General features: G+C 39.7%; 2 protein-coding genes across 4 annotated transcripts in view; both read left to right on the top strand.

The window, feature by feature from the left end:
• Window positions 1-7224, top strand: part of Styk1 (serine/threonine/tyrosine kinase 1) — a 53729-nt gene extending 46505 nt beyond the window's left edge. For both annotated transcript variants that reach the window (XM_021165778.2, XM_021165779.2), the window contains 4 exons: window positions 1943-2157; window positions 4778-4818; window positions 5404-5500; window positions 6692-7224. In XM_021165778.2, coding sequence (XP_021021437.1) covers window positions 1943-2157; window positions 4778-4818; window positions 5404-5500; window positions 6692-6896 — 558 coding nt within the window. In that variant the 3' untranslated portion in view covers window positions 6897-7224. The remainder of the gene's footprint in view (window positions 1-1942; window positions 2158-4777; window positions 4819-5403; window positions 5501-6691) is intronic.
• A 6878-nt stretch (window positions 7225-14102) lies between these two features.
• On the top strand, window positions 14103-23117 carry Magohb (mago homolog B, exon junction complex subunit). Of its 2 annotated transcripts, XM_021165420.1 has the most exons (6): window positions 14103-14276; window positions 15403-15602; window positions 18102-18160; window positions 19384-19494; window positions 21791-21873; window positions 22777-23117. In XM_021165420.1, the coding sequence occupies exons 3-6, from the start codon at window positions 18146-18148 to the stop codon at window positions 22874-22876; spliced, it is 309 nt and encodes a 102-aa protein (XP_021021079.1). In that variant the 5' UTR covers window positions 14103-14276; window positions 15403-15602; window positions 18102-18145; the 3' UTR covers window positions 22877-23117. The 2 variants fall into 2 exon arrangements, with proteins under 2 accessions (XP_021021079.1, XP_021021078.1); XM_021165419.1 differs by lacking the exon at window positions 15403-15602 and having other exon boundaries at window positions 14109-14276; window positions 22777-22995.
• Window positions 23118-26639: the final 3522 nt, after the last annotated feature.

Here is a 26639-nt window from a genome sequence, read left to right as displayed (position 1 = left end):
GGCCATCAATGGAAAGAGAGGCCCATTGGACTTGCAAACTTTATATGCCCCAATATAGGGGAATGCCAGGGCCAAAAGAGTGGGAATGGGTGGGTAGGGAAGTGGGGGGCGCTATGGGGGACTTTAGGGATAGCATTGGAAATGTAATTGAGGAAAATATGTAATAAAAATATTAAAAACTAATGCAGTCTCAGGTCCCGGGCAATTGGATTGGAGCAGAAGCTGTGTTCCACTCACCTGAAGTCTTAAGATCCTGTGGCGGGTGTTGTGGGTAGCTGACGAGTGTCAGCCGACCCTGCGCCCTAGATACCCCGGTGCTTTTCTGACCGGAAGAGTGGTCTTTTATTCTTAAACCAGGTTTTAAGAATTCAGGGTTACAGGAAAAAAATTACCTTTACCAGAATTACTCAGGAAGTTTCTATAACTATGCCTGTGAAATTATTTGGATGTCTTTCTAAGGTATTTTATTTTAAAATAGAAAGATCAAGGCTCTGTGAAACCATGTTGTTAAGCTTTATTGTATTTTGCTACCACAATATATGAAATGTATCAGAGTCTAAAGGGACTGTGTGTGTGTGTCTGTTTGTGTATGTGTGGTGGTAGTACTGGGAATTGAACACAAGGCCTCTTGCTAGGCAAGGGCTGCATGCCTGGCCTATCTAAAGGATATCTAAGTGGAAGCAGGAAAAGATAGAGTAAAAAGAAAGTGATGGTTCTGGTTGGAGCTCCCATGGGATGAGGAAAGAACACCTCTCACTTGGCAGTTGTCTGAGCCTCCTAGGGGGTGTAGTCATAGCACTGCTGAACTATGAACTTCAGTCTATCTTACCTCTGGAATCATAAATGCAGAGGTGTTCTACAGGGGTGTTCACATCAAGCAGATGTACCCATCAGGCACTGTGTCACCTGTCACAAGCCAGGATATTTGTTGCTACCTTCAGTGATCTTAAGATTAGTACATTCTTCAATTCTTCTCACAATAGAATAATTTCCTTACATATACATTAATTCTTCTCACTATATTTAGTTTATTCGTTCTAAAAATTTTCCAAGAGATAGAGAACTGCTAGTCCTGAACTCTTTCTTCACCAATGATTGGAAATTATCACTTTAGCTTTCTAAATTTCCTCATTCTGTGTTTGGTGATGCAGCACATGTCACCAGTCACCTTGATTTTTACCTACTTTTCTAACCAAACCAGAATCCTTTGATCCTTTATAATGCAAGTCACTACCTCTCTCTCCCTAGATGGTGGCTTAATAAATCTGTGTTAAAAACCTTAAAGTCTGTTTTAATAAGTTCTCAGAGAATTTTGATCTGAAGCCTGGCTTAAGGATTATTAGTGGATCGGTAGGGTCTGTACCACTTCCTGAGATAAGAAATTCAGATCTGGGCCACAATCACCTGATGAAAGTATGGCCTTCTGTGTTCCTTTGCATTGGCCTTAAAGATACCTCCTCCAGCTATAAGGACAGAATTAAATAGTGTGAACCTTTGTATAAGTTTATGACATGGCATTCAGCTTTTATACTCTCTGTTCCAGAATCTACCTGAGTACCATCTAAGGAAAAGTACAATTAAGGGGCAGGGTAGCAGTTGGGTTGACCACAGCACATGTGGTTATGCTTTCAGAATCCAGTGTTAGGGCTGAGCATGTAACAGAGCAGAGTGCTCATCTAGCATGCAGGAAGCACCAGGATCCATCCTTAGCATTGGAGTGAAATCCCTGCCTTAGAGCCATTTGGATTATTCACTGAGTTTGGTAATCCTCAACATAAGGTGAAAAGCTGCGAATCCCTTACCCTGTTTTGGAAATGATCTCACTGATTAATGAGAGTGCTGGGAGCAGAGAAGACCTTTGTCTTTTGAAGGCCCCCAGGACTGTCTTATCTGTGAACTTTGACCTACCGAAGGCTGATTACTTTTGATCATGTGCTGATAGGAATTCCTGCAGGAGAAGCATCTGTTTCATGGGGATGTGGCTGCCAGGAACATCCTGATCCAAAGTGACCTGACTCCCAAACTTTGTCATCTGGGCCTGGCTTATGAAGTTCATGCCCATGGGGCCATCTCCTCTGCTCGATCCAGCACCATCCCTCTCAAGTGGCTTGCTCCAGAAAGGCTTCTCCTGAAACCTGCAAGCATCAGGGGAGATATGTATGTTATTTCTGCTCTTTTGCTTCCTCTCTTTGTGACCTGGGCTTTCCCTCTGAATATGAATAAGCTTGTAATCAATTATTTATGCAAAAGAGTCAGACATACTCTTAAACAAAAATGTTTGTCATCTGCCTTCAATCTTTTTTTTTTTTTAATGCTTTTCCAGGTAGTTCTTGTGAATTAGATTAACAGCGTTCATTAGAAAAGAAAAATGTGAAAATATTCACATTATTCAAGTCCATGTCAGAGGACTTAGTAGTCTTACTTTAACCTTTAGGGCACAGGGCTACTTAAGAGCCAGGAAATGAAGATTTTGAAATAAAATATATACCCATGTTTTAAGTCACCTCTTTTAAAAATATTTACTTAGTATCATATGTGCCTGGATGAGTTTATGAGGACCATGTATGTACAAGAGCTCATGTTGGTCAGAAGAGAGTGTCGAATCCCCATGACTAGAGTTATTGGAAGTTGTGAGCCAATCAATATCTATGTGCTAGCAACTGAAACCAGGTCCTCTACAGGAACAGAAAGTGAACTGACCACTGAGCTATCTCTCCACTCCCAGGTCATGATAAGTGAAAATGTTTGCATAAACATTTATTTATCAGATCTTTGAAGCAAGAGAAATCTATATTTCATGATGGTTCTTGAACATCCAAGTATAGCACATAAACCACGACCCTTCTGCCTTCACCTCTCAAATGCAGGAGTTACACTGTTTGTACCATGCCTAGATGTAAATTGTGCTTCTTCTCTGAATAGCATCTGTAGTGATGACTAATGGCTGGATGCCTCTTTGAGATGGTTCTTAGTACAATGAGACACCTGAAAATATTTGTGAGAAATCTGAGTCTTTTACTGTTTCCCCCTACATTTTGTCATTTTTTATTGCTTTAGTTTTTCAAAACAGGATTTCTTTGTGAAGCCTTGACTGTCCTAAATCTATCTATGTAAGCCAGGCTAGCCTTGAAGTCACAGAGATTTACCCGCCTCTGCCTCCTGAATGCTGGAATTAAAGGTATGCACTGGGGCTGGTGAGATGGCTCAGTGGNTAAGAGCACCCGACTGCTCTTCCGAAGGTCCGAGGTTCAAATCCCAGGAACCACGTGGTGGTTCACAACCATCTGTAACGAGATCTGGCGCCCTCTTCTGGATTGTCTGAAGACAGCTGCAGTGTACTTACATATAATAAAAATAAATAAATCTTAAAAAAAAAGGTGTGCACTATCACTGCCGGGCTCTCACCTCATTTTTTTTTAAACAGTTGACTCATCATTACAATTTTATAATACTTTATTTGCTTGAATTTTTATTTATTTGTGATGGAGGGGTCTTGCTATGTAGAACACTCTTAACTTTGAGCTCACAGGAGTCTGTCTGCCTTTGCATGACATAATTCCATGAGCTGCAGTTAACAGCATGCACCACCACTTCAGGTCAATTTCTTTTTTGAAAGACAAGAGTCTCCCTTTGTAGCCAGACTGTACTTAAATTGGTGACCCTTCTTCATTAGCCTCTCCAGTGTTAGTATTTCAGGGGTGTAGTACAATTACATCACATTTTCTTTTAAGCAACATACTCTTATAGATTAGTTTTAAAATATTCAATGTATTATTATTATTATTATTATTATTTATTTATTTATTTTTGGGTTTTGTAGACAGTGTTTCTCTGTCCAGCCCTGGCTGTCCTGGAATTCACTCTGTAGTCCAGGCTGGTCTGGAACTCAGAAATCCACTTGCCTCTGCCTCCCAAGTGCTGGGATTAAAAATGTGTGCCACCACACCAGACAATGTATTTTTAAAGATATATCTTATGCAAATATTTAAGTAGCATCTAGAGCATTTGGTGATCACACAGCATAACTATAATCACATATACAGCTAGTTAGTATAACCAGATTGTAAAAAAGCGAAAGTGACCTTTAGGAATCATATACCCAAGTTGTTTGAAGAAGCACGCAAATTCATGCAGAATACCCCACTTGCATCTGTATCACAGGAGGCATCGGGGATTTACATCTCAATATGAGTCAATTAAGATGCTTCCACTGATGTGTCACTGATACCTACTTTTCATCAGACTATGGACAATTTTACTTACAAAATATTGCTTATTTAATGATGGTATTAGTAGTATGTACCTCTCAAGTCATACTGATTAGCCAAATTCCCTGTCCAAATATCTGGTTTATTTTATTAATATTTCCCTAGGTTTGAGTAAATAGGTCATCTGAGGAAGCTGTGGTTAAATTAAGGATCTCTGTTTGGTTTGGTTCATGTTGAGTAAAGGCTAGAGTTTGGGTACAGAGGGAAGGAATAGATGAAAAAGATAAATGAGGGCATTCTGTTTTAGGGAGTGTACACTCACACATGCTAATAACAAATGTTATTATATAATAACATAATATATGCAAACATATATTATGAAGAAGGGACATAGACGCAGCCCTTGAAGAGATTAGATTTTGAAGGATGTAGACAGAAATGTCCTCTAATAACTCTGTTAAATAATCCAGCTCTCCTTGACTCATTAATCTCCTTTCTGGTATTAAAGCAAGCTCTCTTGAGAACAGATAAAGATAGGAATTAAGTGGGTGATTCTGTTTCTTTTACAGTTGGTCCTTTGGGATCCTGCTTTATGAGATGGTGACTCTAGGTAAGTATGACCTCTCTGTGAACAGGCAAGCTTGCTTTTTGGAAGGTGGTGTTGTAGTCCTTGCGAAAGTGTTCTCAGGATAGGATGGACTATTGCACTGGGCTGACATGTATTCTGGGACTCATTCCTCTAACGTCTACTAAAATGATGATCCCTTTTCTTCTGTCTTCCTCTCCCAGACTTCCTTAACTTTCTCTATCTCTCCTTTTCGTCCTTTCTTTTCCATAAACCATACCATCTCTATAGAATGTTTTCAAACCCAGAGAACAATTCCCATAGCAATATCATATAAATGTAAAAATGTTTTCTTCAATATAGAAACTGTGGTTCCTTTTGTATTATGAAGAATGAAAGGCAGGTCTTATTTCCTGGCTCGCCTCATTTTGTTACTTTGCTTAAACCTCAGGATCTCCTAACATTACCTTTCTTCTCCAAAACACCCTTTTGCAAAGGAGCAAATTTACTGTACATAGTTTCCCCATGATTATGCTTTAGAGGCTGTTTTTCAGGTCACTGGAGATTGGTGTTCTTCTCATTTCATATTTAAAAGCTCTCGTACTGCTCTTGTGTTTTCCATATTGACAGGGGCACCACCATACCCTGAAGTCCCTCCCACCAGCATCCTACAGTATCTTCAGAGAAATAAAATCATGAAGAGACCGAGCAGCTGCTCACATGCCATGTAAGAGGCTCTTAAACGCTTGAGATTCTGTAATTCCCCATCATGGTGTTCTCCATACTTAACCACACCTTTTAAAATGTGCCTCGGAGGATCTTTAGTTGTCCTTAATGTGCTAATGCCCAGACATAAATGAAGCATGAGGTAAAACAAAAACACTTCTGCTCAATAACTGTATCAGCCACTTTTTTAATTGCTATGACAAAGTACCCACCCCCCCAACCCCTCAAAAAAAAAAAAAACTGCTTCAGGGAAGAAAGGTTGACTTTGTCTCACAGTTCCATTATGGTGCAGAAGTCAGAGCAGAGATGCTCAGTCTGTGGCTGCAGGAGCACTTAGACAGTTTGTTCACATGCTTGTAGACCAGAAGGTACTCAACATAGGCTGGGATTAGGATGGCTATGGCTATCAAAAGCTTTCCCCTAGTGCAACAAGCACTTAAAACATGGGCCTGTGGAGAGGGACAGTTCAGGCTCAAGCCATAAATGTGTCATATATGTTTAATTATCATATATGTATATATATACACACATCCACTCATACAATCTTGAGGCTATCACTGAGGACTTGATTAGGAACCTATGTTTTGATTCCAGAAGAAGGGTCTTGACAAAGTTCCTGACCTTAAAGTACCTAACATTCTGGTGAGAATATAGTTCGAACATTGGATGAGTCTAAGCGCTACCCCTCATTCCATAGAGTAGAACAGACAGTTTTCTCTTAGCCTTGTTACAAGATTGCACTGCATGGTGGAAAAGGCAGGGCTCTTCTGATATTATATGGTTTCGAAGATATGGGTACAGGGGAAAAATTCCTGAATAGAACAGCAATGGCTTGTGCTGTAAGATCGAGAATTGACAAATGGGACCTCATAAAATTGCAAAGCTTCTGCAAAAAAAAAGACACTATCAATAAGACAAAAAGACCACCAACAGATTGGGAAAGGATCTTTACCTATCCTAAATCAGATAGGGGACTAATATCCAATATATATATATATAAGGAAAAATCTCTAATATTCTATTATAAAAAGAAATCACATTCATAGGATGTTGAGAGCTGATACAAAGAAAATGGTAGAGTATCTGTTTCTGGAAATATAGTATAGAATATAGGGAGACAGAGTAGGAAGATCAAAGAACTGAGGGTTTTATTTTGTTGTTGAAGAGGGACTATGTTCCTTTCCTTTCACAGGTACAACATCATGAAGTGCTGTTGGCGCTGGAGTGAGGACAGCCGCCCCTTACTTGGTCAGCTGCTCCAGCGCCTAGAAGCTGCCTCTAGATCTGCCAATGACAAGGCTGTGTTGCAAGTGCCAGAGTTGGTGGTGCCTGAACTGTATGCAGATGTGGCTGGCATCAGGGCCGAAAGCATTTCCTATAGCTTCAGTGTCCTTTGAAGATGGTCCCAGACAAGTGACTATATATGGGTAGAATGAGTTCCTTCAAGAACAGAGAGAAGGAACTTTCTGTGGCCCACCAAGGGAGAAAAAAGGACATGGATCTTGCATCTTTCCCTAAACATTTTCCTAGAGATATGAAATGCTGCTGGATGAAGCTCTACCTCTACATACCATGTACTCTTGAGCTAAGAATAACCATCAATTGTATTTTGCTTTCCAGTCCCAAGGGCTGAAGTATAAGTGGTGGACCATGTCATTCTAAAGGAGGTTTTTAAAATCTGCAACGATTGTAAGGGAATTGGGGAAAAGGTCTGGTCCCACTCACTCCAGGCTGGTTTACTACTAAAACTAGTTTTTCTTTCTTTCTTTCTTTTTTTTTTTAAGTTAAACTATTACAGAGTAAAAATAAACCAGATGGGCATGAATGAACGCCTTCTAATTTTTAACCATGAATTGAATATTGGAATTCATGAGAAAGAAAATTCTAGGTTCTTTTTGTTGAGAAGTGTTAAGGTGAGTCAACATATCCTTCAAGGAAAGGCCTTGTCTCATCTATGTTGGAGGGATGTAAAAGTCCTCGTCCAGTTATGAAGAGCTGAAGAAGATCTATAAGAAACAATACTGAGCCTTTCCTTGACAATAGATAGAAGAGCCTCCTTTCATTGAACTCTGAGGAAGGTGGACCATGCATGATACTAAGTTTAATTAGAAGCAGGAGGAGTCATTTCATGATTAGGAACATTGTTCATCCCATTTGCTTGCCAGTTCCTGTAAGAATAAGGAGAATCAGCCTATAGAGCCGAAGTTAGAACCAGGGATAAAAAGTGTGTGTGTGTGTGTGTGTGTGTGTGTGTGTGTGTGTGTGTGTGTGTGTATAACAAACAGGAAGCATGAAAGTCGAGCAAGAAGACTTAGTAACCCAGGTGGTCATTAAGAGGTACAGAGTAGAAGTAATCTTATAGGAATGGTTGGTAGCTTCTAATTTTTAACCATCCATTGAAATAACTGTGAAGCAACTCATTAAACTAGTATTTATTGACCAAAAGTAGACTTTTCAGGTGTATAGCTGCCAAAATCTCTGTAATAAGGAGGCTAAAAGAAAATAAATGGGAGTAATTTTACTAGGAAAATTAGAGAACCTACAGTTTTCAAAAAGAGAGTCTTTATGTGCAAAATGAGATGACTCTCTACCTCACAGGGTTGGTGTGAGGAACAATGAGAATATGTTTTTGTGTATTACGTGGACTATAATATGTTCTCAATAAATACTAGTTTCCCCTTTCTAACTCAGAACATTTCTTTCTTCTTCTTTTTTTTTTTTTTTTTTTTTTTAAAAAAAAAAAAAAAATATACTGTGGTCAAAAAGACAGGCCAGTGATAGCACATAGTAGAACATGCCTAAAAGATGGTGGGCTGGTATGAGCAGCACATGATTAAACTGTAACCATGGTTTATTTCCTAGCACTGAGAATTGAACCCAGGGCCTTACACACACAGGGAAATGCTCTATCCTGGTCTTGAGCTAACATGTTTGTGTGGGCTTTGGGCTGATGACTATAGTCTTCATGATTTCAAAATACTGTATCACAGTGAGAGCAATTCTATTAAACAAGCTGATCTGTGACCCTGGTACCTTAGGAAGGACAAGGAGAGCTATTGTGGTAAGGATGACTGGCAGCTGGAAACTGACACCCAGGCATCAACTGAAATCTTGGTGTAGTCATAATGAGTCAGCTAAAGGAAGAATGCTTCTTGTTTCTGTGGGGATACCACAGTGAGTAGTCAGGATCTAAGTGAGCTGGAGAAGGATGGGATCCAGTTGTTGTTTCCTAGATGTTAATTTGAGCCACTTTTACAAAATATTTTCTCATGTGAATATTTAGAAAATGTGAGTGTCAAAGCTTGCTGTGCCAGACAGTGGGGTACGTGTTGGATAAGAAAAGGAAGCTTTGAATACAGTTAGGCAGGATGTATTTATATGTAGCCACCTGCTAATTAAAACCTTATGTTAAATATGGGATAGTAGAAGGGAGTGCAGAGTGAAGACTCTGAATAAATGTCATACAACCTGAGACCCTAAGGAAAGGTCATGTAATGACAGGAAGAATACAAAAGACTCCACGAGTGGGACTCTTTGGGAATGTGTGACAATTTTGAGGTAAGAAGAACCAGTGTGGAGCTGGGGAAATAGTTCAGTGAATAAAGTGCTTGCCATCCAAGTTTTCAGAATGGAATTTGGATATCCAGAACCCATGTCAAAAGTCAGATATGGTAGCATACATCTGTAACACCAGCACACCTTTGACAAGATGGGGAATGGACACAGGAATCCCCAGGAGCTTACAGAATGGCTACCTGCCAGACTCAGTAATCAACAATAAAAGACCCAAGCCCAAATAAGGTAGAAGGCAAGGATGAATACCCAAAGTTTTACTGTGATCTCCATATGGCGCACACTTAACAAATTTGCCATACACTGAACATATACATGCTAAAAGTTGCACATGTAAAAGACAAAACCATAATCATAACCAGAAAAGGGAATACACAGGTGAAGGGCTGATAGGTTGTCTACAGGGATGCAGCATGTAAGTTAAAGGGGAGGAGACATATAATGAGAGAGAGGATGGCTTGCTCTTCCTTTCTTGGGTATGTGCAGGTGGATACAGGTAGCCAGCAAGGTCAGAAGGTGGTGTTGGTTTCCCTGAAGCTGGAGTTCCTGTTGGCTGTAGGTTGACTGACATAGGTGCTGAGAACCAAACTCAGATCCTCTGCATGTAGCTTCAACCACTGAGCAATCTCTCCAGCTTCATTTTCTTCATTTTAAATGAAGATAAAACAGGTTAATAAAATTATTAGTGTACATTAATAGAACTTTCTCAATCTTACTACAACAATTTATAAAATGCTTTACCATATCAAAGAAATAAGAAAACACATACATAGAGCCTACAATATTTAATTTAGTGGATTGTGTTTGTTTCAATGTAAGTTACAAGTTATGTTTTAGTGTTTAAATCATAGGATACCCTAACATACTCTAAGAGTTCCAGATGCAGTAATATAATTAATTGCACCATGGTAATCTATGATCCTGCCTGATAATTAGTGGTGTAAGGGGGTTTGGTGTTCCTGAATGATGGGGATTTATCTGAAAAGCAAATACAGTGGCAAAAGACATGGCTGAAATCCATAAAAAAGTCTAAGATGGAATAAAAAAGGACAGGTGAGCAGAGGGATATGGATGGAAACAGATCACCACACTTTGGCTTTTCCTTCTCAAAATGTACCAACTTCAGTATGCTCGATTAGACTACATACTGCTATTGCTACACAGATTTATTTCACTGAAAGAGACAGCTCTGACATTTTATTCTGTAAATGTATAAAACCAACAATTATACTGACAGAAAATGAAAATATAAGCTTATTGCCTGTTGTGTTTATTAGGATATGATTAGAGACTGTTTCTGAAAATTGAAGGAGGGAATTATTTGGTCACTTTAAATAGACAAAAAGATGTAGATGGGCAGAGGATACATAAAAAGAGTTCAAAAGAAGAGAATTCTGTACACAGGGTGGGGGTGGGGGAACCCAGCTGAGCAATTAAAATATTAATGACTCCAAGCAAGAGCCACATCTAAAAAAGGGAGGTGTAGTGGTGCACACTTGGAGTACCAGGACATTCAGTGTGAGCAGAAGAAGGTCATGGATTTAAGGCCAGAAGGTCATGGATTTACATTAGTGAGTTTAAGGCCAGTTTGGCTCCATGAGACCCTGCCTCAACAAAAAGCAAAATGAACAGAAATGAAAGAAATTGATGCATCACCACATGATTGAAAAAAATAAAACACTTGTGTGGAAAAAATATCATCAAATATTGTACATTAAACCATCAAGCCTCAATTTTCATCACAGTTGGGAAGGTTTGTTTCCTACCTGCATCAAAATAGTTTCACTAGGTGCTATAAAGTTGACCACAGTGTTGGCAAAAAGCAGAAACAGTCCTTTAGTTTCACATGAGCAATGTAAAGACATCTATTTTCAAAAGTAAACTCTGACAATGTAATTATACCCTAGTTTGGAACTCCAATAATGGAAAAAGGGAAATGTTCACAGTATGTTTTCACTACTTCCAGTCTGATGATGGATAGCTGAGACCCTTACACAGCTGTGCTAACCAACATGAGAAACTCATGTTGTTATTTAAATATAGCCCCATGTGATATTTAAATATTATTTTACATTAATAACAATTAAGAATTCCACAAAATTAGTTTCCCCTGTCTCACTAGCCACATTTAAGAACTCAGTAAACAAAACACCTGCCCACATCCCCCAGGGTCTACCATCTCAGAAGGTCCCATTTTGATACAATCTTGACTACAAGATGGAGAGTTAGGTAAGTAGTTTTCTATTTTATCTAAAAAAAATGTAAGTTCCAGAGGACAAGTCTGAACTCATAGGAAATGGTAGGGGACCAAGAGCATAATGGGCCAACTTAAGAAAGCTGCATATGTAGCAGAAGATGACCTAATCGGCTATCAGTGGGAGGAGAAGCCCTTGGTCATGGGAAGATTCTATGCCCCAGTATAGGGGAATGCCAGGTCCAGGAAGTAGGAGTGGGTGAGTTGGGGAGCAGGGGGAGGGGAGAGGGGAGAGGGGATTTTCAGAGAGGAAAGTAGGAAAGGGGATAATATTTGAAATGTAAATAAAGAAAATATCTAATAAAAAATAAAAAAGAGAGAAAGTCTTAACACTGTGTGTATTTTACACTGCGTTTAAATAGACTTAAATCCTGACATCTATAGTTCTACTTAGGTAAATAGGAAAATGAACTTGATACATGTGTGAAAATTTTAAAGGAAATTCACAGAGAACCATCCTAAGGCCACTGAACAAGCCTTTCTGTATAATTCAGTGAAAGGGATTTTTAGCTGATATTTCCACAGAGGCTATAAAAACACATTGCTTAAGTTTCTGTGAATTGTTCTTGTAATATATGAGGTCCTTCTCAGTTTTAAAACTAGAAGTTTTCCATCCCTTACTTCCCAAAATTCCTCCTCAAATCTGGACAAATTGAAAGGGTTGGGCATCCTAATGGTAAGGTGTGTTGATTTACATCTCTGATATATTTTCCTAAATAGCAGCCTGCCACCCCACTACAGGAGTGAGTAAATTTAACTATTACATAACTATTAAGAAGGCCAAAGAGAACCAGCCCCAACTTGCTTTGACAGTTACTCCACTTTCTTAAACCCCAACAAGTCTAGCAACTTATTGATTTCAGGTGTGGATATCATGGGGTTTTTTTTCTTTCCCCAAATACAAACATTCACACCACCCAGCTTTATTTTAAAGCACTGGAATGCTTGTCTATACTGCTAAGACATTCACAGAATATGGTCACCAAAAAAGTCAATTCAAATAGCACCTTTTATATGTCTTCTTTAATACCACCCTTGTTTATAAACTTCTAACTCCACCTCCCAATAAAACGACTTGCCCTTTTCATACAGAGCTGTTCTATTGCATGCATTCTTTACTATACCCGTTACTTCCCTTTGCTGGCGTTTGCCTAACATGTTTGCTTTCTTTTTATTCTGAAGGTTTAAATGTTGTAATTGCTGTATTACTAACTTCCATCTGCTCTGGCACATAGAAAAAGGCTTGTTAAAACTCGTGTTGCATAGATTTCAAAGCATATCATATACATGTTGTTTAATTTTCTCAGGTCTGTGTTTGGCAGTTGATCACTGTGTATCTAGTTAGTTAATGATCAATCAGGTTGAGAGATAATGACTTGTCCAAGGTTAGGTGGGACCAGTACTGAGACTGGACTCTTTTTAGGATCAGTACAGAAGGCCATCAGTCACCGATAGGATTACTCAGTGGTGCTGACAGAAAGGTGATCAGGAATTAGAACGAGGGAACTGGGTGCAAGTTCACTGTCATTTTGTGCTCTTCAACACCGTCCCACACTTGGATGTTCCGTATTTCTCCAACTCAAATTGTTGAGAACTGTGACCTAGCCCGGCAAATATATAGGGTACTAACCATTGACCCTTAGTGACTCACGAGTTGTAGTACACTATGAAAAACTCTTCTATGACGACTATCTGGACTTCTCAGTTTCATGTGCTATTTAAACATCAAACTCCCACCAGACAGATTCATTTTACTCTGTGTCTCTGTCTAGGCTGTTAGCTACTGGATATTATGAAGCATTATCCAAAGGGACTCTGGTAGATTGTGTTCTGGTTGCCACCGGAATGTATCTTTTCTCACTTCACCAGTTTCAGGAAGTAGAGTCACACCCCACTTTACAATGTGCTTCGAGATCAGAGATACCCACAATAAGTACAGTTTGTAAACCTTAGTTCAAAACTCAGAAAAAGACACACCCATAGCATACGGCAACTGGAAAGTAAAAGTGGTTTTACATCCGTTCCTTCCAAGCCCATTTAAACAACGAGAAGAAAACAAAGAAACAAAATCCCTAGCTATTTCTTTGCTAAGATAAAATATACAGGAAAATGGTCAAATCTGGCAATTATTATAGTGAGGTAATCGTGAAGTATTAAGACAAATCTTGTATAGAATTTTAGTTTTTGTATGAGTGTATTTATGTGCTATTGAGTGTAGGTTATTAAACCAGAGGGGATACTGAGTGTTGGTTAAAGAAATGGAGTGGGAAGGGTAACAGGATACATTTAACAAGAAAGTGCAGCGGGAATAACTCGGGACCAACGGTTGGGGGCAGTAGATGAGGGAGAGGTGCAGTGTGGCTCAACCAAAATATAGAATGCCAAAATGAAATCCGGGACTTTGTATCCACCATCGCGCTCATGCAAGCCACCCTTATTAAACTCGGCGAGCCTCCCCGCAACCCAGACAAAAACAAGGCGTAAACGTACAGGAGGGCTTATTGGTAAGACTGGTTCAGCGGAGAAGGGATGAGAGAAGATAACATGGTGGGAGCGACTAAAATTCATCATGTACGTGTAGCATCGACACAGTTAAAACATAAAAATCGAAGCACATGAAAATCTTTTCCAAATAAAAAAGAAAACAAAGTGCTAGAGATCGTGGTGAAGCGGCTCCAGTGCGAACCTTCAGTTCTCTTGAGGGTCTCTTGCTTCATCTTCAGTTTTCCGGGACTTCGTTCCCTACGGGAGTAAGCGCGCCCTTGGTGTCGTGCTTTGCCCGCGCCCGTGACGTCACTACCCCGCGCCGGCAACACGTTGGCCCCGCTTTATAGCGGTGCTTTACCGAGGATAAAAATGTCTATGGGTAGTGATTTCTACCTGCGCTACTACGTCGGGCATAAGGGCAAGTTTGGGCACGAGTTTTTGGAGTTCGAGTTTCGGCCGGACGGTGAGCGGCGGAGGGGCTGCGAGGGAGGGCGAGACGCCCAGGGAGCGGGTTTCAGTGTGTGTGTGTGTGTGTGTGTGTGTGTGTGTGTGTGTGTGTGTGTTTGTTTCCTTTCTTCTTTATTTCAATTTACTTGTTTAGTTTTGAGAAAGGGTCTTGTTGTGTAGTCCAAGCCGCCCTCGAACTCACGATCCTCCTGCTTCAGCCTCCGGGATGCTGGGATGACAGTCGTGTCACCACGCACCAGACTCCCAGAAGGGCTTGAAGGGTTTCATTCCAACATTGGAAGAGTTTTCTTTTGTAGCAGGCTTGTACTGTGTTTGTGAGAGCAGACATGGGGTATGTTTGTGAGAGGGAAAAAATGCTGTAAAGTAATGCAGAAAAGCGAATTCTGCCACTCCCGAAAAGTTGAACATACAGGAATCGGAAACTTAGAGCAGAGAACCTGTGCTCCGGGAGTGTTAACAGAATTATCAAGTGATACTCCAGAGGATGCATGGAATCTTTAGGTGACCTCTTTGGCCTACTCCTTCATTCATGGTATGTGTTAAAGCTGCTTTATAGGGGAGGAACCCCGTGTCTGAACACAGGAATGTGGTATGTGTCAGGTTTGAAATACAGTTCTTCACTAATGGATGATGGCCAAAGGTAAGGGAGTCAGTGGAAATGCTCCTAGAAGCTCTTTTTGTGCCACCTCCTAGGCAGTCGGCCAGCCTTGCCTAGATGACTCTGAAAATCTCCTTCCTAGCCACCAGCTGTCAGAACTCTTCCAAGTGGGCAATGAACACAAACTTTATACTTTCAGCAAGAAGCAAATGGCCACAGGGGTAGCCGCTGATGCTCTGGGTGAAGAGGGGAAATGTTGTGTGGTCCCAGTCACAACCAAGGACTTGGGGGAATGACAAACAAGCTTTTCCCAGAAAACAAGGCTTCTTGACGCAGTGCAGAGTGCACCTGCTGTTGAGTAAGGGGCATACTTCTATAGACCAAGGAGAGCTGGAGAGAGAAAGTGCAGGTCTGTTCTAGTTATATTATGGATGCCAATCTGCGTGCTTTCAAATTGGTTATTGTAAAAGATATTGATATTGCTGGACTGAGCCCCTGTCCCTCTGTACTTGGTCCCAAAGAGCTAGCAGAATCCTAAAGCATTTTAGTAACTCTAAAGAAGATGGTGTCTGCTAATATACTATTGAAAAGCCCTGCAACAGTGACGGTGAGGAATCCAGGAGGAAAGCACCCAAGGTTCGGCATCTATTTGCTTCACCTGTCCTTCAACAACACCATCTCCAATGTATTGTTCTGAAGAAGCAACACACTAAGAAAATCAAGGTAGCTACAGAATAAGCTTAGCCTTTGGCCTAGAGAATGAAGCAAAAAAAAAAAAAAAACAAAAAACAAAACAACAACAACAACAAAAAACCAGGAACAGATTTCCAAGAGACATAGACTGTCCTCAATGAGAGCTTCTACTTTTAAGTCTGAGTCCAGTAAATAGTAAGTGTTTAAGACAAAGAAATAAATGATCAGACCTTGAAAAACAAAACGAAACAAAACAAAAAGAGTTTTCCCTGAGTCTTTTTTTTGGGGGGTGGGGGGTTGAGACAGAGTTTCTCTGTGTAGCCCTGGCTGTCCTGGAACTCACTCTGTAGACCAGACTGGCCTCGAACTCAGAAATCCACCTGCCTTTGCCTCCCCAGTGCTGGGATCAAAGGCGTGCGCCACCACACCCGGCTTCCCTGAGTCTTTAATCCCAGTATTCTGGAGGTAGAAGCAGGCAGATGGAGTTTCAGAAAAGCCAGAGCTACACAGACAAACCCTGTTCCCTCACAAAGATCCCCATGCAAAAACCAATCTGCCCCTAGAAGATGAGACACTTGATTGAGATAAAACTGAGAAACCTTCTTGGTTTCTGGGTGAGAAAAAACGAGAGGAGAGCAGAATGATCAGGGATTTGTTGAAGCCTCTCCCTGTGTAGTGTAAGGCAATTCTGTCTTGGGACAGCTCTGCTTACCTGCACCAAGAATTTTTATTTTTAAATGTCCATCATGTAGTGGGCAGTATATAAATGTCAAAGCTGAAGGTACTTGGGAGACGAACATTTAACCTACCATAGGACAATATGGATTTTACTTAAGTGCTTTATGCATGATTTGCACAAGGTTCTTTGAAAGGTAAGGAAAGGATCATGTATTCCAAAAGTTTCAAGCATTTAGGAAGAAGTCAGCATAGCAGTCAGTGTTCCTGCTGTTATTTAGAAACTTAATAACTTCACCCTTGTTTTCCAAATTTTGTTGTTGTGGCAGTGGTCTTCTAGTTTTCTTTCTTTCTTTCTTTCTTTCTTTCTTTCTTTCTTTCTTTCTTTCTTTCTTTCTGTCTGTCTGTCTGTCTGTCTGTCTGTCTGTCTTTCTTTCTTTCTTTCTTTCTTCCTCCTCCTCCTCCTCCTCCTCCTCCTCTTCTTCTTCTTCTTCTTCTTCTTCTTCTTCTTCTTCTTCTTCTTCTTCTTCTTCTTCTTCTTCTTCTTTTTCTTCTTCATCTTTCTTCTTTCTTCTTTCTTCTTTCTTCTTCTTCTTTCTTCTTTCTTCTTCTTTCTTCTGATTTATTTGTTATATATACAGCATTCTACTGGCATGTATACCTGCAGGCCAGAAGAGGGCACTAGATCTCATTATGGATGGACATGAGCCACCTTGTGGTTGCTGGGCATTGAATGCAGGACCTCTGGAAGAGCACTGTGTTCTTGACCTCTGAGCCATTTCTCCAGCCCTAGTTTTATTTATTTTTATAAAAAATTAATTGCTTTTTAAAAATTTTATTCCTCTTGTAATTCTGTTCTTGTTCCTCTTGCATTTGAATAACACCAGCTTGTTCTTAGCACTCTGAGTCATTCAAATTAAGACCTCCAACAGTATCAGGAGAATTTTATGTAAGGATTAGTTCTCATGCGTCTCTGCCACTGCATTGTTCCACTTACATGGAAAACAATGAACCACGGAATCTACAGTTCCTGAGGGGTACACCCCAGTAGGGTAACCTGTCAGTTTAGCAGATGAGAAAGACATTACAGCTGTATCAGGACACCTAACTGACTCACCATGCAGGGAAGCACACAGCAGGGGCTTCAGAGGTCTGAAGGATGGGTTGAAATAAAGCAGCCAACAAACTTGGCAGTTTATGTCCTTTGCTTGCTTCCTAGTTTAAAAAAATTATTAGCAAAATACACTAATATGAAGGAAAAGAATTAAGAGAATATTTTGGAACAATAGAGAAAGTTGATGCAAAACAGACCTTTTGAGACTCTGCAGCTCTGCAAATTGCTTAACTTGATTTTATCTCCTATGAAGAGGCGAGAAAGTGAAAGCTGTTCTTGGTATTCCTTTAGAGATTAGATGAAATGTTGTGAGTGCAGCGTTTAGCACTAACATATGACACTGAAGAGAATACTTAGTGCTTAGACATAGTCACTTTGTGTTTAGGGCTAGATTAAGAAAATAAAACTGTTTATTGTGCACAACTTTAATCCGCAAACATAGGAGACAGTGGCAGGTGGATAGATCCCTGTGTGTTCAAGGCTGCCAACCTCATTACACAGTGAGGTCTTGTCTCAAAGGAAGGAAGGAAAGGAAGGAAGGGAAGCAAACAGACCTTAACAAACCTGACCCATTTCATGTTGAAGGTATGGAATGTTTTAAGAATTACTAGCCTGCTTTTATATTTATTATTTAGCATTGATCTTGCATGAGAAAAGTAGATATACTAATAAAAGTGGGATTATGAAATTGTCTTTACCTCTAAAATTACTCATGATGTTCTTTCTTTCTCTCCACACAGGGAAGCTTAGATATGCCAACAACAGTAATTATAAAAATGACGTGATGATCAGAAAAGAGGCAAGTTCTGTTCGTTTGTTCGTGCATGTGTTTGTGCGTGTGTGCGTGCATGCATACATGCTTGACTTCTTCCTTCCTTTCTCTCTCTCTCTCTCTTTCTTTCTTCCTTTCTTTCTTTTTTGAGACAGGGTCTCACTTTTTAGCCTTGCTGTCCTGGCTCTCTCAGTGTAGACCAACCAGACTAGCCTAGAACTCAGAGATCCACCTGCCTCTGGCTAACTTCTTTTTAAATGTCATATTTTTTACATTTTGTTCATTTATCTTGTCTGTGTTGACTGAAGTTATGTCAAGGGTCTCTTTCAAGAAGAAACTAATTTATAGATTGAAAGGTTTCTATTTTAATTACATATGATTTTAGCTTTTTTTTTTTTTTTTTTGGTTTTTCGAGTCAGGAATTCTCTCTGTAGCCCTGGCTGTCCTGGAACTCACTCTGTAGACCAGGCTGGTCTCGAACTCAGAAATCTGCCTGCCTCTGCCTCCCAAGTGCTGGGATTAAAGGTGTGCTCCACCACCGCCCAGCATTTTAGCATTTTTAAAAAGTTTTTTTTTTTTTTATTGTGTGTTTGTATGGGAATGCACATGTAACATAGTATTCCTGGTAGAAATCAAAGAATAGCTGGTAGAAATTGGTTTTTTTTCTCTTACTATATGGGTTCTAGTGATTGAACGCAGGTCTTTTTTCTCAGCTGTCTTTATCCACTGAGCCATCCTGGTGACAGTTTTAACAAAAGAGTCAGCCTAAATACTTACAGCCCATATCATTTAATTCATTTTATGAAGCATAAAATTTTTTTCTTAGATGTTTTCTTCATTTACATTTCAAATGTTATCCTCTTTCCGAGTTTCAATTTTAAATGGAAGGTGAGGAAGTTAGGCTGGGCTTCAAGTGCCAGCTCCTGTGTGCTTGTGCTGTGCCCTCAGTCTACAGCCCTAATACTGGCCCTGTAACTAACTGTAAGCTGCCTGGTACCCCTACTACCCTGGCAGAATATGGGGCCTCAAAGCAGCTAGTGTGAGCAGATGGCACCTGTGTGTGGTAAAGGACATGGGTGAGTAGCATTTGTGAGAAGGATGAATTGCATCCTGCAGCTCTGGGATCAAGTTCAGTTCTCACTCCTATTCTGTTTGGATATTTAGGACTTGTAACTTGCTTTTATTATATCTTGCTGAACTGTGGGAAGACAGATAGGTGTTCAAAGATTTTATTGTAACTGATTTTTCAGGCCTATGTCCACAAGAGTGTAATGGAAGAACTGAAGAGAATTATTGACGACAGTGAAATTACAAAAGAGGACGACGCTCTGTGGCCACCCCCTGACAGGGTTGGGCGGCAGGTCTGTGCCTAGTGATTCCTTAAGTGGACAGAGTCAAAGTTGGTAATGTAGTTACTGTGTTTTCAGGATGGTTTCTTATTGAAACTTTGATTATAAAGCTTCATATTCTTTCTAAACAGTTTTATTTTGGTATTAGACATTGAAGTCAATGTTCATATATGCCAGGCAAGCCCAATGTTCCTTCCAGGTTACAGCTCCCAGCCCTTACTTAGCTTCATTTTCTTTGCTGCCTCCAGCTACTACAGGTGTTAGTGCATAGCTCTAAATTTAGACAGTATTCTACATCTTTTCTCTAGCTAGTCCAGAGAAAGTTGGGATACTTTGACATTTATGAATTATTTATTATCAATTAGCTATTATTAATTGTTTCTATTGTAAGTACGTACAACATGGTGCTAGCTAAATTTGAACATTATGGTTCTTTTCATTGAATGCAGCAATTCACTTTTTCCAATTTTTTGTCTTTTAAAATTCATGTATTTGAGTATTCCAGAGAGAGATCTGATGGATTTCTTTGTTCCAGTGAACCATTGTTTTTGCCTCTCATATTCCCTTCAGAATAATTGATATTTCTCAAAGTTCTCCCAAAGATCTCGGCAGGCCCAATTTCACTCCGTATAGATAGTTTGGTTTCTAAATTGGGTCTTTTCAACCCCTGGAGGAGTAAGGTACAAGGTTGAGAGAGAAGATATTTAATCTCACTTTTGCGTGTTCCTGAGGCTTATACTTTATATGAGCTACTCTTTTTGCCTAGAAGAAAGATCTGTAGAGAGATCTAATATAGCTGAAAGTAGCAGCAACTGTTCTGTGGCAGGAACACAGTGGAGAGCATGGTATAGGGAAGCACAGGCAGTGGTCTGTGTCCGGCGGGAACCCGAGTTACAGGAATACCACCGTTAGCATAGTAGTCACTGGGCATCTGTGTCCACAGAGAACAGTGGGATGCTTTAAAAGTATGGAACCTGCCCTACAGAGAGGATGTGCCGTGCAGATTTGTCTGCATTAATAAGTTGATATACTCTTTCACAGGGTGGCTTTGTAATATACATCAGAAAATGCTGATATTTTCTATTTATCTTTGCCTTAGTAACATTTCTGAACATCAATTCTAGAAAAAAAATTCAGAAACAGAGTAGGTTATGTATAAAAATATTTTTCACCTGGGGAGAGCCAGTGCTCATATCTGTGCAGTGCTGACATGTTCTCCATGAGAGAGTAGTCTGCATGCTCCAGACACTGCTGCTGGACAATTAAGCCAAGCCTTTGTGACTATTAGAGAATCTTAGCTAGTTCTCATTTGGCTGTATCTCTTGAAGTGCATAGTTAGGCCTTTCGATTAAATAGCTGGGACTATCTTTAATAGCATCTGCTTAAGAGTTTAGTGTAAAAATTCATTAAATATGCAGCCCCTTCACTAGCTCTAGATTTCTGCATAAGTAGTACAGATAAAATGTGTATGATGATAATGATACTGGAGTAACTGGGTTATATTGCATTGTTTTATAAGTTCTAGTTTTTATTGAGTTTCATAGAGTATTAGTCTCTAGGTAGGAACATTACTATTATGGAGAGCCAGTGTTACTCCTGGCTATTGGTACCATTGTATGTTCTGTGCTTTATAAGTTTTGGATTGTACATTTGTGAAATAAGTGTAGTAAAGACTGAAACCTTGTAAAGGTATTTTAGGGCCTGCAGAGAGTATTTGTAATCTCCTAGCAGTTGGGCCTGATGCATGGCAGATACTCCTGTTAATGTCATATAGTTGTAGAAACTTACATAAAGAGAAAATACATTTTATGATATTTTAAATGGATTTGTATTATATAATCATTTCTCTCACATGCTTAAATATGACAGCTCTCATGTTTACCGCATCACAAGAAATATTTCTGTGTTGTTTTGTTTGAGCCCCTTTTTTATCACGGCTCTGGAAAGCAGTTCTGGTTTGGTCATGAAACTGAGGCTATTGGTCATGAACAGTTGATGAGGTTACATTAAGATAATTCTGTTAGCAAATTAAATTTCTTTTGGGTTTTGGAAAGAGTCTCTCTGTGTAGCCATGACTGGTCTAGAACTTTCTCTGTAGAGCAGGCTGGCCTTAGACTTGAGTAGTTCTCCTGCCTTGCTTCTGGAGTGCTGGGATTATAAATATGTGCCACTGTGCTTGCTGAAGATTACATTTCTTTCCTTGTCTATTAAGTTCTGGAAAGTTTGTACTTCTTTGTAGCATGAATATAGGTGTCCTTGGGGTAGACTTTTTTTTATTAATGCCTTTTCTCTACTGTTTTGTTTCCAGGAACTTGAAATCGTAATTGGGGATGAACACATTTCTTTTACCACATCAAAAATAGGTTCTCTTATTGATGTAAATCAGTCAAAGTAAGTATATTACAGTTTGGCTGAGCTGATTTGATTCATAAGGGAAGCTCATGTCAGAGCTTGTCTGTTAGCCAAGGCAGTTTAGTCTTCAGACTTTTAAGTAATTAAACACTTGTTTTCTTGTCTGTCAGAGAAGTAAACAGAATATCTCACTGTCTAAAGTACTTAGTTCAGCAGTGTGCATAGTAATGCCTCACTTTTGTTCGTTGCTTTGTATTTAAAAGCCTGGTTATAATGTCAGAAAATGGAAAGGATCTGTTGGGATTTATCAGCTTCATTGGGCCCATCTTATACCATACTGAAAAGAACAACAGGCATGTGTGAGCCACCTTTGTGTCCTTAGCTTCTTTGCAGCACATACTGAAGCTTTGCTGGCCTGAATCCCTGAGTCACTTCTTTATGCCCCTTTCCCTCAAAATGTCCCCTTAATGCTCCCATTGCTTCTTGTTGCCCTAAATCAGAACTTGCTTGGGTATACGCTGCATGAAAACCTGGCTCTGTCTTCAGAGTAAGCATAGTGCCCAGGCCGTAGTAGGTGCTTCAGATAAGTGTTAAAGAAGGGCAAAGAATGAATGCATAATCTGTGTTTACAAAGAACAGCCAATGTTTAAATCTATAAATATATTCTTACAGTTGATGAGACTGTGGCCTCTGTACTCTTCTGGGTTTCTAAGTGGGTGCACTTCTCTTCAGAGAGCAGTGAGTGCTGGTGAGCATATTCTTCCTATAGGAGAGAGAATTGTTAACTGTTTAGCTTGTTCTCTATAGCTGTCAGCAAGAGTATTCCTTTTTCCTTAAGTCTATAAACTTAATTAGTATAAGGGTTTCAATTTTGTTTCAGGAATTTATAAGATGATATTTTATAGGGAACAAAGGCTAACTTTTACTTTTTTTAAATTTTAGGGATCCTGAAGGCCTTCGTGTATTTTACTATTTGGTACAAGACTTGAAATGCTTAGTGTTCAGCCTCATTGGTCTACACTTCAAGATTAAGCCAATTTGAATTGGATGTTTTTGAGGTTATTTATATATTTAATTAAAGGAAGGGTTTTCTATTGGGAATTTTGGGATTTTTATGAATGTGAAACTTTTATATATAAACTCAATATATGAAAAAAAAAACAGGTTACATGGTTTTTATTTCTTGGCTCCACATGGAATAGACAGTTTCTATATATAGTTGATTCTGTAAATAAAAGCCATTTTTTGTTGAAATTTTGCTTTAATAAAATGTACCAAAGCCTAGATGTAGAATAGGTATTTGTTTTTGCGGCTGAATCAGTGACTTGCGTTAAGGACAGTAAGTTGTTCTGGTTGGTAGAGCTTAGAGCAGAGAGAGGCCTCTCAGCTGGAAATACACAGTGAAATCCCAGCTTCTGAAGCTGCCACAGTGTCACTCTGTCACTCTTCCTCTTCCATACTTCATAGGACTTACCTTTGTGACACTTACTGAGGTGTCTGTTTTTGTTTTTGTTTGTTTTAACAGAGGTTTCAGTTTCTTTGTTTTTGTTTTTTTTTAAGCATCATCACAAGCCCTTTTGGGATACTCCACATTTAAATACTTTCCTAAGTTGTTGGAGGAGCACAGTCAGTACCTACCCCACATTTGGCCTATGTTATTCTCGTAGGTGTGTGCACACATGTGTAGGAGCTGAGTTAAGCTTTACAAAGTCATATGAAACCTTGTCTTAGCTATCTATAGTGTGCACACCTATTTTTAGACTCATTGGATACAGGATCATTTGAGTTTCCCAGTTCCTTTGAAATTTCTGCCATTCATCTCTTGTTATCTCTGCTAACACTGATGCTGGTGTAATTCTTTTCCTCATCTACCTGTTCTTCCTCTTCCTCTTTTTCCTCTTCCTCCTCTTTTCTTGCTTTCTCTGAGCTCTGTGTAGACTAGGCTAGGCTCAAACTTACAGAGATCTGTCTGCCTCTGCCTCCTCAGGTTACCACTAAAGGTGTATACCACCATGCGCAGCTCTCTGCTACTTTTCTTTCACTTTGTTTGAGTTGCCTCTTACTGATTTTAAACTGCTAATAGACTACTCATTAGAAAAGAGTCGTATGGTTTGTAGTTTTGCATAAGGAAGTGCTTTTTCTGGGCTTTGTCAGCAGGCACATGTTCCCCTTTACCATATCATATAGAAAAGACGCCTCTTGCTGTACAGTAATCACCCCTTCCAAGTGCTTATTCTGCACGGCACCTCCCCTTTAATGGGATCCAGCACATCTAGCAGTCTCTTTACAATGTGTTAACATTTATTTCATGAGTTAGCATTTTTTGGGTTGAATTTTTAAAAATTGATTAAATTTTTCATTGACAATTCCATATATGTATGTATGTACACACATACACACACACACACACACACACACACACACATGCATTTTTAACTTTGTGATCAAAGCAGTACACAGCATAGTAAAGAGTGGAGATTGTGGTTTTCTGCAAGCTCGCCCTCCCTATCCTTACTAATCAGAACATATTTCATTTTTACTTTTCAGGGTCCTGCCCCTACTTGCAGGTAAGAGTACAGGCAAGAGAGCAGTCAGTGCCAAGCTGGGTCTCAGTGAACATTTCCAATAGGATTACAAGACTGCTGAAATTATTTTCAGTATCCTGAAAATATTAGACTCTGTCATTGCTTTAAATGTGTGAGAACTGGGAACTGTGAGGACTGTTCACCTTGAAATTCATCTCTAATCCCTGAGATTGTTTAATAATCATACCATTAATACACAATGAACCAGATAATAAGAAAAATAACTAAGGTAAAAGAGTTACTTGAGAGCTGGCCATGGTGACCCAGCTTAATCCATCCCAGGGCTAGGAAGAAGATGCTGAAGGGTCAGGAATTCAACGCCTGTCAACATAGTCAGCTCTAGGCTGCCTTAAGCTACATGAAACACTGTTTTACAACACAGAATATTTTAGGAAAGATGACCTGAACCTACAGATTCCCCAAATGATGAGCTATGGAGTTGAGGGGCTGCTCAAAGTCTTCAGTGTGTGTGTGGCTTCAGTTATTGAGCTGTGATATGGACAGAACATGGACTGAAAAAGTAAAACTTAGATATGGAACAGTATTTAACTACTTTCTTTCTTAAATTTTATGTTGGCTCATTTTGCTTGAGTGTTCAGCTTGCATGTATGTTTTGTATGCCTAGTGCCTGCAGAGGCAGAAGAGGGCATTGGATCTCTTAGGACTAGAATTGTCTCATGTGGGTGCTGGAATCCAAACTTAAGCCCTCTGCAAGAGCAGCCACCTTAACTACCTGTCCATATCTCTAGCCCCGGTTTCTCTTATAACCTGTAAGTGGATTTTATCCCTGATATATTTTATCCCAAATATAGCTGAAACCCATCCTTTTTTGTTTTTGTTTTTTTTTTTCCTTATGCTGTTTTATTAGATTTTTTTTCTTCATTTACATTTCAAATGCTATCCTGAAAGTCCTCTATTACCCCCATCCCCCGCCCTGCTCCCCAACCCAACCACTCCTGCTTCCTGGCCCTGGTGTTCCCCTGTACTGGGGCATATAATCTTCACAAGACCAAAAGCCTCGCCTCCCAATGATGGCCGACTAGGCCATCTTCAGCTACATATGCAGCTAGAAACACAAGCTCTGGGGTACTGGCTAGTTCATATTGTTGTTCCACCTATAGGGTTGCAGACCCCTTCAGCTCCTTGGGTAAGTTCTCTGCCTCCTCCATTGGGGGTCCTGTGTTCCATACAATAGATGACTATGAACATCTACTTCTATTTGCCAGGTACTGGCATATCCTCACAAGAGACAGCTATGTTAGGGTCCTTTCAGCAAAATCTTGCTGGCATATGCAATAGTGTCTGGGTTTGGTAGCTGTTTATGGGATGGAACCCTGGGTGGGGCAGTCTCTGAATGGTCTTACCTTCTGTCTCAGCTCCAAGCTTTGTCTCTGTAACTCCTTCCATGGGTATTTTGTTCCCCATTCTAAGGAGGAACGAAGTATCCACACTTTGGTCTTCCTTCTTCTTGAGTTTCGTGTGTTTTGCAAATTGTATCTTGGGTATTCTAAGTTTCTGGGATAATATCCACATATCAGTGAGTGCATATCAAGTGACTTCTTTTGTGATTGGTTTACCTCACTCAGGACGATATCCTCCAGATACAACCATTTGCCCAAGAATTTCATAAATTCATTGTTTTTAATAGCTGAATAATACTCCATTGTGTAAATGTACCATATTTTCTGTAGCCATTCCTCTGTTGAGGGACATCTGGGTTCTTTCAAGCTTCTGACTATTATAAATAAGACTGCTATGAACATATTGGAGCATGTGTCCTTATTACCCCAGAAGAGGTATTGCTGGATCTTCTGGTAGTATTATGTCCAATTTTCTGAGGAACTGCCAGACTGATTTCAAGAGTGATTGTACCAGCTTGCAATCCCCACCAGCAATGGAAGAGTATCCCTCTTTCACTACATCCTGGCCAGCATCTGCTGTCACCTGAATTTTTGATCTTAGACATCTGACTGGTATGAGGTGCGATCTCAGGGTTGTTTTGATTTGCATTTTCCAGATGATTAACTATGTTGAACATTTTTTCAGGTGCTTCTCAGCCATTCGGTATTCCTCAGTTGAGAATTCTTTGTTTAGCTCTGTACCCCATTTTTAATAGGGTTATTTGATTTTCTGGAGTCCAGCTTCTTGAGTTCTTTGTATATCTTGGATAATAGTCCCCTATAGGATTTAGGATTGGTAAAGATCCTTTTTCAATCTGTT

The sequence above is a fragment of the Mus caroli genome, chromosome 6 (assembly GCF_900094665.2).
Source record: "Mus caroli chromosome 6, CAROLI_EIJ_v1.1, whole genome shotgun sequence".
Classification (NCBI taxonomy): domain Eukaryota; kingdom Metazoa; phylum Chordata; class Mammalia; order Rodentia; family Muridae; genus Mus; species Mus caroli.
This window is presented reverse-complemented; position numbering and strand designations above follow the sequence as displayed.